This window comes from Telmatherina bonti (genome assembly GCF_933228915.1).
Source record: "Telmatherina bonti genome assembly, chromosome: 24".
NCBI lineage: Eukaryota > Metazoa > Chordata > Actinopteri > Atheriniformes > Telmatherinidae > Telmatherina > Telmatherina bonti.
In genome coordinates, this window is record NC_136633.1 from 20,689,243 (window position 1) to 20,705,010 (window position 15,768).

Below are 15,768 nucleotides of genomic sequence, written 5' to 3' on the forward strand. Positions count from 1 at the left end.
GGCGCCATCTTGCGGTGGAAGTTAAAACATGCTGATAATATTTCTACCAACACAGTTTCTCTGTTTACTCAGGGGTCGACGGTCATTCTGTTGTTGTATTGAAAGTTTTTTGATGGAGGGGGTGCATCTGAGTATATAACCCATTTTTTTTAAATGTGTATTTTATACATATTAATGTATGTACAGTTGTGCTCATATGTATTCATCCCCTTTCATTAAAGAAAAGGTTGAATTTACAACAGTCACTCAAATAACTGGAGACTTAAAAAAGGAATAATCACTAAAAATCTGCAAAAATATAATTTAGTAATATGACACTGTTTTTTCATTTAATTGGGTTGAAGAAAGAAGAAAAAAGAATTTGTCCTGGACAAATTAGAGCACCTTTCTGTTGAACAGTGGGACAAAATACCTGTCAACAGGCGCAGAAGTCTGACTGAGAGGAACAGAAAACACCTGACTGTGGCAGAAACATTAAAGGATTGTTCAACAAAATATTAGTTTATGAGTGATGTGATATGTAATAAATTATCTTATTTGTTTGCTTTTTAAGAAAATATCTTTCTGTTGAATTCATTAGAAAATAATGTAAAGATTTTCATGAAATTTTTATTTATTATGTTAGTCAATTTCAGCTTATTTTACAGGCAGCTGTTTTCTTTAATGAAAGGGTATGAATAAACATGAGCACAACTGTATGAAATACATATGAATTTTAGACTGTATATAAATGCTTAGAATCATATCTGATCAGATCAAACTACAGATGAAAGTAAGATGTATGATTTATTTTACCAGCTTTACTCCATTACATTTTACTTTTCATGAATCGTCCTCTTTTTTTTTTTTTTTTTGTGATCAAATGTTTTATTTGCATTTTTTTTTCCTGTTATACATACACAATAAATGTTATTTTTGTCACTTGAATGAAAAAATTCAACACCACAAATATGTGAGAGATCGAGGGATGAGAACCTCTAAAGTAGAATCTGGTGTTCTACTTCAAGAATATGGAAAAGTCTACTTCAAAAAGCACCATCCTACACAGAAATGACACAGAACTGTAAATTGCATCTGATTTTTATTCAATGAAGAAAAAAAAAAAAACAAAAACAAAAACAAAGAGACCTTCAGGAAAATACAGTAATTCCAATATTACACACAGAGAGGACATAAATTAGAGGCATGGCAGAGAGACGTTTGAGGGGGAGACATCACCTGGGCAGTGGAAAAGGTTTGCTGCCACACAGCCAGGGGCACCACTGTGCAAGATGTAGAGGAATCACTGACTCATAAGGAAAGGTCGATCATCTCTGTTCACAAACGTCTAAATGATAGTACAAAAAGGGAATAATACAAAATACAAAACTGGGTTGGGGGTGGGGACTGCCCCTCAAAACAAAACCATAAATATTCATATCGACACAACGGATTAACAAAACAATTGCTTCTGTAAACATTTTGAACATAAGGTGTGCATTACGATTTAAAAACCACTGCAGTCGCATACTTATCTGAAGGGATACATAATAATCATAAAAATCCAGAAACTAGACTAAAAACTAAGAGTTAAAAATATGCCGCTTAGTTCACACCATCAGAAGTGGTTCCATAACACTGTTATTAGAAGGTGTGATTTTTGCTTTTCCATCTGAACTGATAGACATGCCTCGCCTTGTCATGTCACGGTTGCGGAAAAAGAACATGAAGAAAATAAACGCAACTCTATGATGGAGTTACTGTTGGGTGTCTCTTTAATCCAGACTGGATTATGTGAGCCAAATGTCATTTAAAAAAACAAAGAAAAAAAAAAAGGTCCAACATAGAGTCACATGGCTGGTTTAGACTAAAGCGTTCCTACAGTACACAGTTGTGGATTTTTAAGCAATTTTAATCAGCTGGAGACCCTCCTAAGGCAACCGTTGAGCTAAAAACTCCTTCAAAGCGAACACCTGGATGATCGTACATGTCACGATTGTGCAGATGGAGGACAGTCAGCTGGTCCTCCTCTCATTTCCGTTTCACCTGCCATGCTACCTTAATGGCCACCTGATTATTCTGTACGTCTTATTCACAGTTTAACCAAGCACTACCTAGAAATCATGAAAAAAAGGGGAGAAAAAAAAAAAAAAAAGATAATATGCCTCACATTTCTGTATCCGTTTTGGTGGGGTGTCAGTATATTCCCAGTAAAAACAGCCAGTCGACCACTGAGGCTAATCACATCACTTCATGACTAAATTAAAGCCCTTAAAAGTACAGATTAAAGATAAATAGTGTGGATTTTTCCTTTACAAATAATTTGTCATGCTTGTTGCGCCTTATTTGTGTGCAGCAAGTCACATACAAAAGTTACAGTGTTTTTAAAAAAACAGAACAAAAACCAACAGGGGCGAAGTGTTATGCCATCGTAAACGGAGCTACTTCTGTCCAACATAACCTACAGAACACGAGGCAGTGTGGTAAAAGTATCAGGAAAACCTGTGTGAGTTTATAGTTGTATGTACAATCTGATACCCGGTACCCTGTATTTAACAGAAACATCAAGAAGGTCCCTTAAGAAGTCTTCACTTTAAGGAGGTGAAGGCAACAAAGTGAAGACGAAGAGGCAAATTTACACATCAAGCACCATCTACTGGAGGAAAACTGAACTAAGTAGTTTAGTAACATGCTTGACATGAGAATCTTCACCTGAACAGGGCTGGGACTAAACACAGCTACACTCAAGTTGTGGCACAAAGTATTCGCCTTCTTCAGAACGACGTCGGCCGGGTTTAGCTTCTCTTCCACCTCTCAGACAAACAGGCTTTGTCAGTTACGTACAAGATGCAAAGTTTTACTACGACACAAAGATCAACAGACACCACGACCCTCGGCGGAGGCGAAGAAGGGGATCGGCTCAAAGGTTGGGGGCAAGAAAGACCTGGAAGCACGTCAGGGGACAAAGAGAATGTCCATCTTTTGCTTCTTTTTGTGATTAAAGTCCAATCCGTTGTTTGTTCACCTGAGCAGATGAGAGCAAGCAGAGATGCTTCAGCAGCTCAGGATCAAGGTTCTTCTCTCCATTGGCGGTCGTAGTCGTCATCAGTTGGTTCGCTGCTTGGGTAGGGTCGTCATGGTGGGTGTTGGTGCAGGGAAGCGTCTACCAGCTCATGAGGGAGGAGCGTCCCAGGGTCATAAAATACACTTGGCTGGCTCCTCCAGGACGCACAGAGGCGAAGAAGACCTGACAGAGCAGAAGGAATGAAGCAATATCTGTTAGATGCAGGATGTCCGGCTCTGTGGATGGCCTTTTCTTTTCTCAATGCTTTATTTTGGTATCATTTTATCTTTACATATAGAATGGAAAGAGCTGCTCCACACTCTCAAACCAAGAAGTGACAAAAGATCCAAGAAAATCAAGATGAAGGGGGAAACAATGTACAGGAAAAATGATCAAATGAAACGTGACCAGAAGGTAAGCTGTCCACTGGTCTGTCTGGACTTTTGTTTTAGAGTTAGGAAGAAACTGTAAATAAATAAATAAATAAATAAATAATAAATAAATGAAATAAATAAATAAATCTCCATGTGCTCTGGTGATAGTTTTTATTATAGTGGTCCAGTCTGCAGGAGCAATTTCCATCAACAATTTATCCTTGTTATAACATTTTACATGCTGCCTTAAACTAATAATAAAACTAACAATGAAAAAATGAATTTTTTATGCCTGAACGAGCATCTTTGTAATACTTGACATGCATAATGTGAGTCCTTTAACGTCCTTGTGTGTCTGAGGTGAAGATACTGGTAAAAACCGTGCCTAACAAGTCCATTTCTACCATAGAATTAAACTATAAATATCTGGTTCACCACAAGCTGGCTGGTTTAAAATTTAGGTCACAACCAGCCAGCTTAACATTATTACTTCTTTTTGAATATGGCATCATGTCACTAATCCTAGCCAAATATTTAGGGAGAACTATCATATTATCTCACAGCCTGTAAACAAACTGTGCCAATCTGACAAGGATGAATATACATATTTCCATTTTGCCATGAAGTTCTGATCACATTAAATCATAAGTGGTCTAATTTCTGCAGCTAGATAATAATCTTACAAACTGGTTAAGCTTTTAGGTCTGTGAATGACATCTTAGTCTTGGAATATATAATATGGATGTGGGAATATTTTAGTGTATAATCAGAGCCTGCAGACACAGAAAGAAGGAATCCCCACCTTATCATTCCTCTCACAAAGGAATTTGAGTCTCTGAGCTCTCTTGTGCATGAAGACACCGTCCAGGTGGCCCGTCTCCACAGAGCGGATCTCAATGGCTTTCTCACCCCAGCCCATTATCTGGTTTGACCTAATGTAGGCTGCCATCATGTGAAAAATGAAAGTGTGTTACCATGACAGCATGGATTTACTAAAAGTTCAACTTGACTGCTTCCACAGAATGTCAGCTTACCCACTGAAGTTGGCATTTCTCCCCACTGCAGCACCACATCCTTGGTGATGCGTCCATACGTGTTGACGTAGACGCCCTCGTCTTCGTAACACACCAGTAGCTCGATCCCGTCAGTGTTGGGTAAGATGATGATGGCGTGGCACTGAATGCTGGTTTGGATCTGAGGATGACAGAGGGGAGTTTAAAGGGTGAAGAGCATGAAATGAAGCGGAGTAGGACCTGGAGAACTTACGTGTGTGGGCAAGTAGATGTCATAGACAGCGCCGGAGTCCACATCCACAGCATGGAAGCCCGAGGAGGAGCCATAGATGACCTTTAACCTCTGGCCTTCCTCCACAGTCAGGTCGACCAGCAGAGGCTTGTGCACCAAGTCACCAAAAGACTAGAGCCAATAATGAACATAAGACTTAGTGAAGTGAAGTGAGAATAGAGGTAAAACCTAAATCAGACAGCAGCTGATATCCTGCTTACTTTGAAGGCCATGAATTTGTGGTAGGGTTTGGGTGCCCATGCGTACACCTCCACTGCGTTCTTCAAGGCCAGTACCAAGAATTTAATCCTCTCATACTTCACTGAAATGTAAAAAAGATGCCGTCAACCTTCACTTATTAAAAAAAAAAAAGAAAACAAGTCTTTCTGCAGACATATTGGCTGACATAATGAAGGAACGTACCGACTTTGTAGTGGACGCAGCCCTCCAGGTCACCCACATTTACCCAACCCTGCTTCTTTTCCACCTCAGGGTCGTTGTGCAAAATCTTGTTTCTGAGCCATGACAGGTAGTAGACTCGCAGCTTGTTCTTTTTACCTGCAGGCGGGACGTAATCGAAAGAAAGAACCACCTTAGATTATCTTTTCTTTGCCAAATAATGATGGAAAGAGATCAAGTTCTGCCTGAAAAGGGTAAAGAGAAAAAAAATCCATCTTTTCAATGTGTTAACCCTGCTTCCACACAGCGAGCTGGTACCTGATATGGTGACCAGGACATTGAGGCCCTCCAGGACATCCATCTGCTGGATGCGCCGGCGGTTGATCAGCGGGTAGACCTTGCCCTGGCCGCTCCGGTCCAGCAACATCAGCCCGCTTTCCGTCCCAACCAGCAGATTCACTCCTGAAAAAGTCGCAGACAGACATGAATCAAACACCTACATGGAGAATAAACCGTTCCACACTTTGGACAAATGTTTACCCCAAAGTGCCGCGCACAGGATCTCAGAGTTGAACCTCTTCTTGTATTTACGAATCTCTGGAGTGTCGCTCGGCGGACGTGTGTTGACTGGGTTGACATTGACCACAGACCCCTTACGGGATGGATCTGACCTCAGCGGGTCGGAAAGTCGTCCTTCTTGGCCTAAGCCTGCTGGAATAGGGACAAAGATGCAGCGTCACCGTATGTGTTCGTCATAATGCAGGACTTTGCTGCATGTTGGCTCAGCGAACTCATCAGCGCTGCTGTTTCCTTACCCATGTTGTTGAGCGAGCTGCCGCTGGATGGAGATATCTGGAGGAGGCGTGGGTCGATGAAGGGAGTGAACGAGGAGGAAGACTTGTGTTTGGACATTGAGCTGCTCTCCGACTGGGACTGTCAGACATGTAGAAAACAGCGTTTCTGACACAGTAAAGTTAGATTGAAGCATAGACATAAAACATTAAACATCAGACATTTGATTGTTTTATTGCAAAGTGTAATTTACTGTTGATTGTAACTGTTTTAGCTTAGTTATACAGCATAGTTATGTTTTCAATCATTCTGGGACTAAAATTCACATTTAAAAACAAATCAAAATCAAGAGAAATGAGGTGAGTGATGTTAGTTCCTTTGAGTCTAGAGAGGGAGAGATTGTTAGAGGAATAATCAACATGTGCGACAAGAGGAAACGTGTCGAGGGAAGTGAGAAACGATCCAAACACAAGCTGTTGGGAATTGTTAAGACAGAGAGAGAGAAAGAGACATAGATGCCTGTAATGAAGCAAAGACAGAAGAGAGTCATAATTCCACCACCCCAAATGCTGCTGTTTGCATGATAAACTGTTGGGAAATGTAAAACATTTAGATCAATTTTACCAGACGCTGCGACAACTGTTAATCCCAGTTTAGCTCTGGTTTAGTTTCCTCCATGTTGTGACTGCATTCTACCAGCAGGAGGCGCCAGTGTTAATAGCAGAGTAAAGGAGCATGTTGCAGGAGGGGAAAGAGGTTGCAGCAGCTTGAGAAGATTCAAACCAGGTGTCAGCCAAGTCAGAAGGGGGCAGAGGAGAGCCAGAGGGAAGCCAGGAGGGGGACAGGACAAACAGCCAAGGACTGCAAAGCTGGCATGTACAGACTTAGACATGAAGGTGTGCAGCTTAGAAAATATTCTATTTCTTTTTAGCCAAAATACTTAATTTTATTTAAAATTTAGAGAAGTCTTGCAAAACAGAACCTCCGGTCATCTAAGCCTGCACAGCTCCCAACCCGTCATTCCTCATTTGTTTGCCTCGGTGATGTGAGAGCGACATACCTCTATAGCAGTGAGCTCGTCCAGGGGGATCTGGGGGGACATTGCAGGACTTGCCTGGCTAGATGATAAGGGGAGGAAGGAGGAGGTAGAGGAGGAGGAGGGGGGGGAAAGGATGGTTGTAGAAGTGGAAGGGGAGTGATGGCTCTGCTGGATAAGGTCTGGTAGGAGGTGTATGCGGCCGGCAAAGCCGTTTTTCTGTAGGAGGCCGAGGCCAGAGCCAGGCGAGGAAGAGGAGGAAGATGAGAGACTGACCAACCGCTTTATGTCACCTGTGCTCTGGAAGCAAGAACAGGCACACTTGGGCTCGAGCAAGCAGGTGGATAAGAGGAGGAGCTGTATGTGCGAGTGCTTCGTGACATTTAACCTCATTTAATCCAACATCAAACATGTTTATTAATCTTTAGAACCCAGCATCTCTGTGATAAATTCAACCTGTAAAAATCTGACATGTTAGATTCTCCATCTGTGAGGGTGAAAGATGAAGAGACAGGTCGATGAAACGCTAAAATCATGTGCAGCAAATCACAAGAAAGAGCAGAGACACTACATAGACAACAACATTCAGCTGCAACTATGTAAACTTCTGAACACAACTGTACAAAACAAAGCAGAATATTGTTTTAAATATAAATGAAACACATAAAATCTCCCCATCTTACCTGTCTAATGACCAAAGTGCCGTCCTTGGAGGGCGTAGTGGCCTGATCGCTCTCGGAGTCTTCCACTAGCATGGTCTTTGCAGACTGCGTCTCTCCATTACTCAGCCGCCTGCAGAAGCCATGAGGAGATTTATTTAACCGATGTTAAAATCAGCTTTCTGATAGGTGCATAATTCTGCCAACAAAGCCGTTACCCAGCTCTGGAGTCCTCAGCTCCTGATGTGGACTCCTCTCCCGCCTCCTGGTCCACCTCCTCCTCATCCTCCTCATCCGTGGTGCCCGACTCTTCGCTCGAGGAGGAGTAGTCTGTCACCTTGTGAGGCGGTCGCACGTCGTCGACTGCGCGCAGCTCCTTGGCTAGAGCTGTCAGGTCCTGAAGAAAAGACTCAAAATTAATGTTTTAATTCCCCAAAAATCCAAAATGTAACAAATCTTACATGAGTGCAGAGGATGCAACACAGAAAACAAAGAAAAGCGAGGCAGCACATCACAGACTTTCTTTGTCTGAAGAATCAGAGTAGCCTTGAAGCGATCCCTCCTTCCTTATAAACGTTCAGAGATCTAATCAGGCCGTGTCTCGTGTAAATTCACTTCACTCACGGACTCAAATATGTTGTCTAGAGCAACTCGGCTCTGGGCTGAGTTTAAAAAAAAAAAAATTGTGTTTGACTCTACCTAAGATGCCTTTAGGGATGTTGTGAGATAAGTGGCGTATGGTTTGGAGCATGTAATGAAATAATGAATCGCGTTCCGTCTCTGGCTCTGTAACTGTGCTGCCCTCTTCTCGTCTCCTCTTGTGATGTAAGGTCAGTGACAAGCAGGGAAGGGAGCGGGATTACTTCCCCAACATGCTCAACAAAGCAAACAATTGATCCAAAATAAAAGCCAGGTGAGCTCAGAAGCCGCTCTGACAAATTACAGGAAGTAAGAAAAGGGGTTCATCTTCATTTAAATGAGTTTGTTGATGACAAATAGTAAACAGGAAGGGCTGTGCAGGCAAGAGGAGGGATGGAGGTGAATTTAAAGACGAGTAAATCCCTACATAGCAAACCTTTACCATATAAAGCAGTGAGTAGGGCAATGGTGCAAGCACAGCATAGGTGTGATAATGTAATCTCATCTAGAGGCTTACCGCATCACCCTAACAGGTCCCCAGCAACCAGGACACCGTTACATAGACGTTTTCAGACACGCCAGGTGGTTTGATAATTAAGAGCAGCAAGAAAACAGAGGGAGGTGGAATAAAAACAAAAACAGGTTTTGACCTGTTCATTGTCACACAACAACAACAAGCGCTTAGCAACAGTGGACTTACAGCTGGGCGAGTAGGCCTGGAGAGGTTCTTTTCATCTTGCTTTTTGGAGACGTTTTCAGGCCGCTGGAGAGGCGATCCTTCAGATTTAGAGGAAGCTTCGAGGAAACAAAGGGAAACTACATGAGTGAGGGGGGAAACAGAACTGGGCCAGGAGATTAGGCCTCCGAAAGGATTTCTCACTGGCTGAATAACAACGGCATGAAAGTAGAAAACGAGCTGATGGCACATAATGGTATTTGAGTTAAAAAAAATAAAAGGTATCATCATGTCATAATCAAATTGGATTAATCGCTGTTAAGTAGAATTAGAGACTGTAGCCAAGTACTGTACCAGGGGACTCACAACGTGGCCTGAAGCGGTCACCGGGACTGGCCTGGGAGCTGGAATTGGAGGAGCCAGAGGAGCTACCGCTGCCTGGCCGAGACTGCAGCTTCTCTACTCGGTCCCACAGCGGGCGCTGCTCCACATTACTAAGACAAAGAGCAACACCAGGTTTAAACACACAGAAAAGACAAAGGGGGGAAAAAAAATCCTGCAAGCACACAGATGTACAACAGATTTAGCTACAGTGAACACAACATGTGTAATGCACAACATCAGAGCTGTTATTACCATTATATTGGTGTAATAACCAATTTTAACCAACCAGGCATGATGCAGATAAAGGCATAAAAAAGGCTTGTTTTTATTTAAGTAACCAAAACAAAGCACCAAACCTTCCCAGGACATTTACTCACACATACTAAACACATATTACAGCATCATGCCGGCACATTTTTATATGATTGATTGTCAAAATGTTTTCCAAGTGTTCATGTACTTTTTTTTTTTATTACACTATGCAACTTCATTAGATCACAAATGCATCATCTAAGCCAAGAGACGTGCTTATTCACCTGCCAGCGTTCCTCTGGTTGCTGGGCTGAGAGGGGAGGGGAGACTCACGGCGCGACAGCACAGGAGACCTGGATGTAGTCCTCACTGGGACCTGCCAGAGACAAGATTCAAAGCTCCTTAAGTCTGTTTAAAGATGCTACTCATCTACCTTGTGTCAGCATGCAAGTCAGGATTTAATATATTCAGTTTTTCTTGAAGCATCACTTAAAGATTGAAGATCTGAACATATGAAACATAATAATATGAAACAATAAAGAAAAAGAAAAGCACCTTCCTCCTGTGGTGGGATGAGCTCTACATCTGCTTTATATTTATTCTGCACACTGAAGTGCAAAAGCTTCTTCAGCCCAAAGCTACTAAACACTCCAGTGAGGCTGGAAAACCTCAGATCCCAACATTTCATTTACCAAACACATGATTTGATTGACAGAGATGCAGCAAATGCTAAAAAACTTAAAGGTCCAGAAAATGTTAAAGCAACTAATCTATGCTGATATAAGTCTAAACGCAGCACAGCAGACGCAGACAGCCAGAGAAGTGATTGACATGAAAGGAAGTGGATGAAGGCGGGGAAGGTTGGGGTGGGAAAGGGTTGCCCTCACCAGCTCCTTACCTTAGGAGGAACCTCCTCGCTGCTGGACTGGTGTTCCAGTCTAGACTGGGCCTGAGGGTGGTGGAGGGGAGGTTGGGGTTGGGAGTCAGTACGTGCAGGCGATGGGTGGTGATGATGGTGGGGATCCTGGGAACGCAGGTGGAGTTGTGCAAAGTTAGAGGTCACACCACCAGACTCGCTGAAGGACTGGGAGCGGGAGACCACAGGGGGAGGAGGAGGAGAGGGGGCGGCGCTGTTGCTGCTCTTTAGAGCGGCCAGGTGTGACCACTGGACCTTTTAGGAAGTGAGAAGGGGGTCAAGAGGAAGAGGAGTAGGGAAGGTGAAACAAGCAGACAAAACAGTGAGACATGAAGGAAAATGTGTGAGGCTGTGCACGTTCATGTGCTTTAATAAACATGCATACAGCTGACACGGAACAACACAAAACAATGATGTGCGTCACTCGGATTCACCGTCTGGACTGTCAGCATACACCTGAACTCAGTATGGAAATGCACCTATCCCTCCAGTGGCCCCTCAAGCCCCCTTCAAGCTGCATATCTTCAATGCAGAGTTCGTTTAAAAAGGAGGAAACAGAATCGGACTTATGACTTGTGCTTGAGATGTGAAAGGAGTAGGGGAACATTGTTGCACATACTGTATGAAGTGTGCATTGACACAGAAGTTGTGGGAAAGTATAATTTCATATATTAACCAAGTACTAAAGATAAACCTATCTCAGAGTCCCGCCTTGTGTGTTCTGGGTTTAATAACAGAAGGAGATACTGTGGTGTAGGCTGGCATTGAGAACTGGGTGCAGAAAAGCTCTTGGACACTGGAAATCAAAAGAAATTGTCCCATTTAGTGAATGGATGGGGGAAATGACTAAAATGGCCAGATATGAACAACTGATTTCTAGGCTGCACAACAGAGAGAAGACATGTAAAAGCATGGGGTCGCTTCCTGAATTTTATAACAGGGAATAAGAATGTCAGCACACACTGTTAGATCCTCCTGTGAATAAGAGGGCTTGTGATGGTAACTAAAATCTAGATTTTTTATTTATTTTATTTAATTATTATTTCTTTCTTTCTTTTTCTTTCCTAGAGTGATTTTATTTGTATGTTATTTACTTTAATGCAGGGGTGTAAGAACCCAGTCCTCGAGGGCCGGAACCCGGCAGGTTTTTGTTGTTTCCCTCCACCAACACAGCCGATTCAAATCAATGGATCCAGCAGCTTCTTGTCAACCTGTTTGAGTGTCGGTCAGGTGTGTGTTGGAGCATGGAGACAACAAAAACCTGCAGGATACCGGCCCTCATGGACTGCAGTTTGACACCCCTGCTTTAAAGGTTTTTTCCTCTTTATTTCGGGGTTGGGGGTGTTACCACTGTTCATGTATATGTTGAAATTTAGTTGTGTAATGCTGTTAAATGGCGATAAAAAGTTAATTACAAAAACATTAATTCAATATGCTGTAATAAGCCGTCCAGAAGGTGCCAATTTCTGCACCCATGCTGTGCTACAAGTGCTTGTTAGTACAGAAGTGTTTTAGGTACTGTATAGTCTTCATCTGTGATAGGACTCATCAGTTTGATCATTAACACTTCAAGTCACATTCTGCTCATTTAGGTTTTCTTTACTGTAAAAGTCCTGAAGGTCGTTTAAACACAGTCACCATGCAAGCATAGACGGCCTCAACTTGTTAAGACTGTGGGGCTAAAACGATGTCAGATGAATCAATAGAGTCATAAAAGCCAGTATAGAACAGATATTACTACTAACGGAGCTTTGCAGAAATTGAACAGATATCATTGGTGACCAAACCTTTTTCCATCTGCAGATCACTCTTTCCAAAGGAAAAAAACAACTGACACACACACACACACACACACACACACACACACACACACACACACACACACACACACACACACACACACACACACACACACACACACACACACACACACACAAACTGTAGTATTTGTATATCTACATGTTTTCCTCCAGGTGTTTTCAGCTATTTACATTTATTTAAGCTACTATTTGCCTTCTATCCTCATGAAACCAACTGCAGCCCAGCCCGTTTTTGACATCACTGCATCAAAAAACATCATCCTGGATTTATTACAGCCAGGACTTTTTTTTAATGTTGTTTTTAGACATATACTGGTCACTTATATTTGGCCACTCAGATTTGACATTACCCTCAACTTCAGCAATCAAGGGTCAAAAGTTTGACAGAAAGTGAGGTCATCATAATTTCTTGATCAAAATAAAGGCCTTTTAGCAATGTGGAAGTTATATTGTGATTATCACATTAAAAGACCAATATCATTGCTCACTCACTGTGGAATTACCATATAGTCTCAGGATAAACACCACTTTCGTGGTTGGATTGTAAACCTCCTGGATAAGATGTAAAATGCCTGAAAAACATCTCTAGATCACCTAAAGGTTAAGCTATCCATCACAATTTACCTCACAGCAACAGCACTCAAGGATGCCAGCAATCTGGCAGCTTTAAGGGATAACTGTGGAAAAGGAGGAAGACTGAGAGGAAAAAGCAAAGGAGGTGGACGGAGTTACCTGAGGTTCCATGGGCCGGTGCATGGCGGGCACCTCGGAAGAGGAGCCGCCGTTGGAGTATGGTTCAGAGGAGCGGGGAGGCAGAGGGGGCTGCTTGGGGGGAGGGGCAGTCTGAGGGGAGCCCTGAATATTCTTACGGTAGCGCTCGTCAGCCTGGGAGGAGGGGGGAATGGGAAAGAACAAAGATGGAATAATTGATGGGAATATTTCAGTGGCTGATGTAGAAACCAAGGAGAAAGGAACAACTCCTCAAAGTTTTATGCAGATAAACACCAAATTAACAGATTTCCAGTTAAAAACAGTTCCCATCTCCTTGTATTTTCTTATATTATGGTGACTTTATTCTGACATCTTGGTCTCTGAAACAGGTTTTCTGACATGCTTAAACGCCATTTAAGACAGCCACAAAGACATAAAGGTAGAAATACATCTTACATCAAGCACATCCCTGAATTTAAAACATCAAGGGGGAAAGATCATTGTTAATGACGTAAAGAGGCCGCTTGGGTGTGTTGCACGTTAGTTTGGGCCTCAGTCGGTCACATGCAAGGGCCCGCTCGTCAAACACTGACAGCTATGATTAAAGAATTCTCCCTGTGACTAAAGAGGATTGTAAGACCAGCAGGTAGACAATGCAGTCAAAGACCAGGGTCCTCTTGTTGCTCCTTATTCTTCCCAACCTAAAAAACTGTTTCCAGCAGCTGCACATCTCAAGGAAAAATAAAGACAAGCATTTGGGGGTAAAGAAAATGTATTTGTCGCAGGCACCAGCTTTCTCATCATGACGTTTGAGGACGTGTGAAGGCAAGCAAGAGAAAGGTGGAAAGAGCAGGCAGCAGGGTAGACAGAGCCGAGGAGGAGGTTCACCTCTCTGATAGGCTGAAGAGGAGGACCGATGGCCTCGGGGGGCCTGTCAGGCTCCAAACTTTCTGCACAGAGGGGTCTAGAGTCTGTAGGGGTTTCAGTCATAGAGGTATGGAGGGTGGAAGAAGGTGAGATCTGGCTGGCGTCATCAGTCTCCTCTTGCACTGCTGCCTGGGGTTTGATGCCGTCTGAGGGTAAAGTCTGAGGGGCTCTAGAGGACTCACAAATGCTTCTCGCTGCAGAATTAACAGTGTCAAGGACCTGAGCTTGTGGAGTTGTGGTGAGAGCTCTGTCAGTGGGCAGAGTGGAGGTCTGCGGAGGTTTGATCTGGTCTGAGGGGAATTTGGCCTTGTCACCAGGCGGCTGTTTGGAGTCATGCTGCAGCGACAGCAGGTAGGCCTGCTCCTGCTGCAGGCGCTTATGAAGTCGCTCAGCCTTCCGCTGCTCCTCCAGCTCGCGCCACTTGAACTCCTGTCGCAGAGCGTGCAGTTGATTCATGATGGTGAAAAGAGATGAAAGAGCTGGAAATTTAGCCTCGGGTCGTTTCAAGTGTCACATAAAAACTTATCTATGCTTCTGCAGAGACAATTAAGCTTGAGGAATTTGGTTGCAAAGACAAATTGTGTCTCATTTTTGTATATTAGATGCATCAACGATTGATTTACAACTGGATTGCATTCAAAATTAAAGTTTCTTCTTTAACCTGGAATTCAAAACAGCTTTTTTTTGTCCAATCACGTGAGAAAAGGTCAGAGTACAGGTGCTAATGCACCCCATGACAGTTGCTGATCACTCACCAGATTAAGATAATCTGGGATTTCATTTGCTTTTATTTGCATACATGTTGGAAAGTGAAATACGGTGTGCCCTAATGCACTTGGAGCTCTTCATCTACAATCAGTTCACCCAGAACACATTAGTGCTTTTTGATCAGCATAAGCAAAAATCTGCTTTAATACATCGTGAATCTGCTGCTTGTGTAGGTGGTGAGGCCGTGGCCGGTCAGTGGTGTGCATGTGTGTGAGACTGACCAGCAGCATGGCCTGTTCACGGAGCAGCTGCTCTTGCAGCTTTTCAAGGTGCCGCTGCTCCTCCTCCAGTTGACGTCTGATGTACTCCTGTAGGAGTAGGATGAAGCATCAAGAAGAAACCATCAAAACTGGAAATACTGGCCCAACTTTTATCTAATTTTTCCCTTAAATTGTTTAATACTGTTTGGGTTTAGACTACTGTGAACAGCAAAAAATGGTTTCTACACCATTATATAAAAATTAACTTAAAATCCAAGTCTTACACTTCAATTATCTTAACATCCAGCATGAGTAAATGATACTTGTGGAGCATAACAAATAAAAAAAACGGACCTGTTCACGGTCATTCCTTCTCTTCTCATCCTCAGCCCGCCGACGTTCCTCCTCCTCTTTACGTCTACGATCCATCTCCTCCATACGCCGCTTCTCTTCTTGTTCTCGGCGGCGCTGCTCACGCTCTTGTTGCCTCCTGAGCTCCCGCTCACGTCTCTGTTGCTGTTAGAGGAGAAGCAAAATGTAAACGTTATCAAAGCAGCTGGTATTCGACTCAACGCTCAAAGGACAAAAAACAAAACAAAAAAAACACTCAACCTCCTCCAGCCGCCTTCTCTGCTCCTTCTGTTGCTCAATACGTTTTTGCCTCTCAGCCAATAGTTGACGCTTGTACTCCTCTTGTTCTCGGAGTTGCTGCTCCTGGAGGAGCTGCTGGTGACGGAGAGCCTCCGAGCGTTCTTTGTTTTCCTGCTGCAGCCGGATGAAGTCCCGGCGCAGAGTTGACTCACCGGGCACGTTGACGATGGAGCTGGATGATAGAAGGTAGGAAAGTTAGTCTTTTCCGTAAAGTGCCTTTAGACGGAAATATACACG

The 15,768-nt window shown here is 43.1% G+C and overlaps 1 protein-coding gene across 2 annotated transcripts in view; it reads right to left on the reverse strand.

Annotated features, from left to right (window-relative positions):
• Positions 1–1,210: 1,210 nt before the first annotated feature.
• LOC306773813 (mitogen-activated protein kinase kinase kinase kinase 4-like) overlaps positions 1,211–15,768 on the reverse strand; it is a 33,078-nt gene continuing 18,520 nt past the window's right edge. Inside the window, exons 12-32 of one of the 2 annotated variants that reach the window (XM_079263732.1) lie at positions 15,493–15,703; positions 15,235–15,396; positions 14,902–14,988; positions 13,874–14,341; positions 13,007–13,159; positions 10,437–10,709; positions 9,823–9,914; positions 9,269–9,396; positions 8,927–9,021; positions 7,806–7,984; positions 7,612–7,720; positions 6,953–7,228; positions 5,916–6,033; positions 5,641–5,811; positions 5,419–5,562; positions 5,125–5,259; positions 4,923–5,023; positions 4,684–4,833; positions 4,452–4,611; positions 4,220–4,359; positions 1,211–3,226 (exon numbers count right to left, since the gene is read on the reverse strand). In XM_079263732.1, coding sequence (XP_079119858.1) covers positions 3,143–3,226; positions 4,220–4,359; positions 4,452–4,611; positions 4,684–4,833; positions 4,923–5,023; positions 5,125–5,259; positions 5,419–5,562; positions 5,641–5,811; positions 5,916–6,033; positions 6,953–7,228; positions 7,612–7,720; positions 7,806–7,984; positions 8,927–9,021; positions 9,269–9,396; positions 9,823–9,914; positions 10,437–10,709; positions 13,007–13,159; positions 13,874–14,341; positions 14,902–14,988; positions 15,235–15,396; positions 15,493–15,703 — 3,436 coding nt within the window. In that variant the 3' untranslated portion in view covers positions 1,211–3,142. The remainder of the gene's footprint in view (positions 3,227–4,219; positions 4,360–4,451; positions 4,612–4,683; positions 4,834–4,922; positions 5,024–5,124; positions 5,260–5,418; positions 5,563–5,640; positions 5,812–5,915; positions 6,034–6,952; positions 7,229–7,611; positions 7,721–7,805; positions 7,985–8,926; positions 9,022–9,268; positions 9,397–9,822; positions 9,915–10,436; positions 10,710–13,006; positions 13,160–13,873; positions 14,342–14,901; positions 14,989–15,234; positions 15,397–15,492; positions 15,704–15,768) is intronic. The other variant, XM_079263733.1, reaches the window with a different exon arrangement.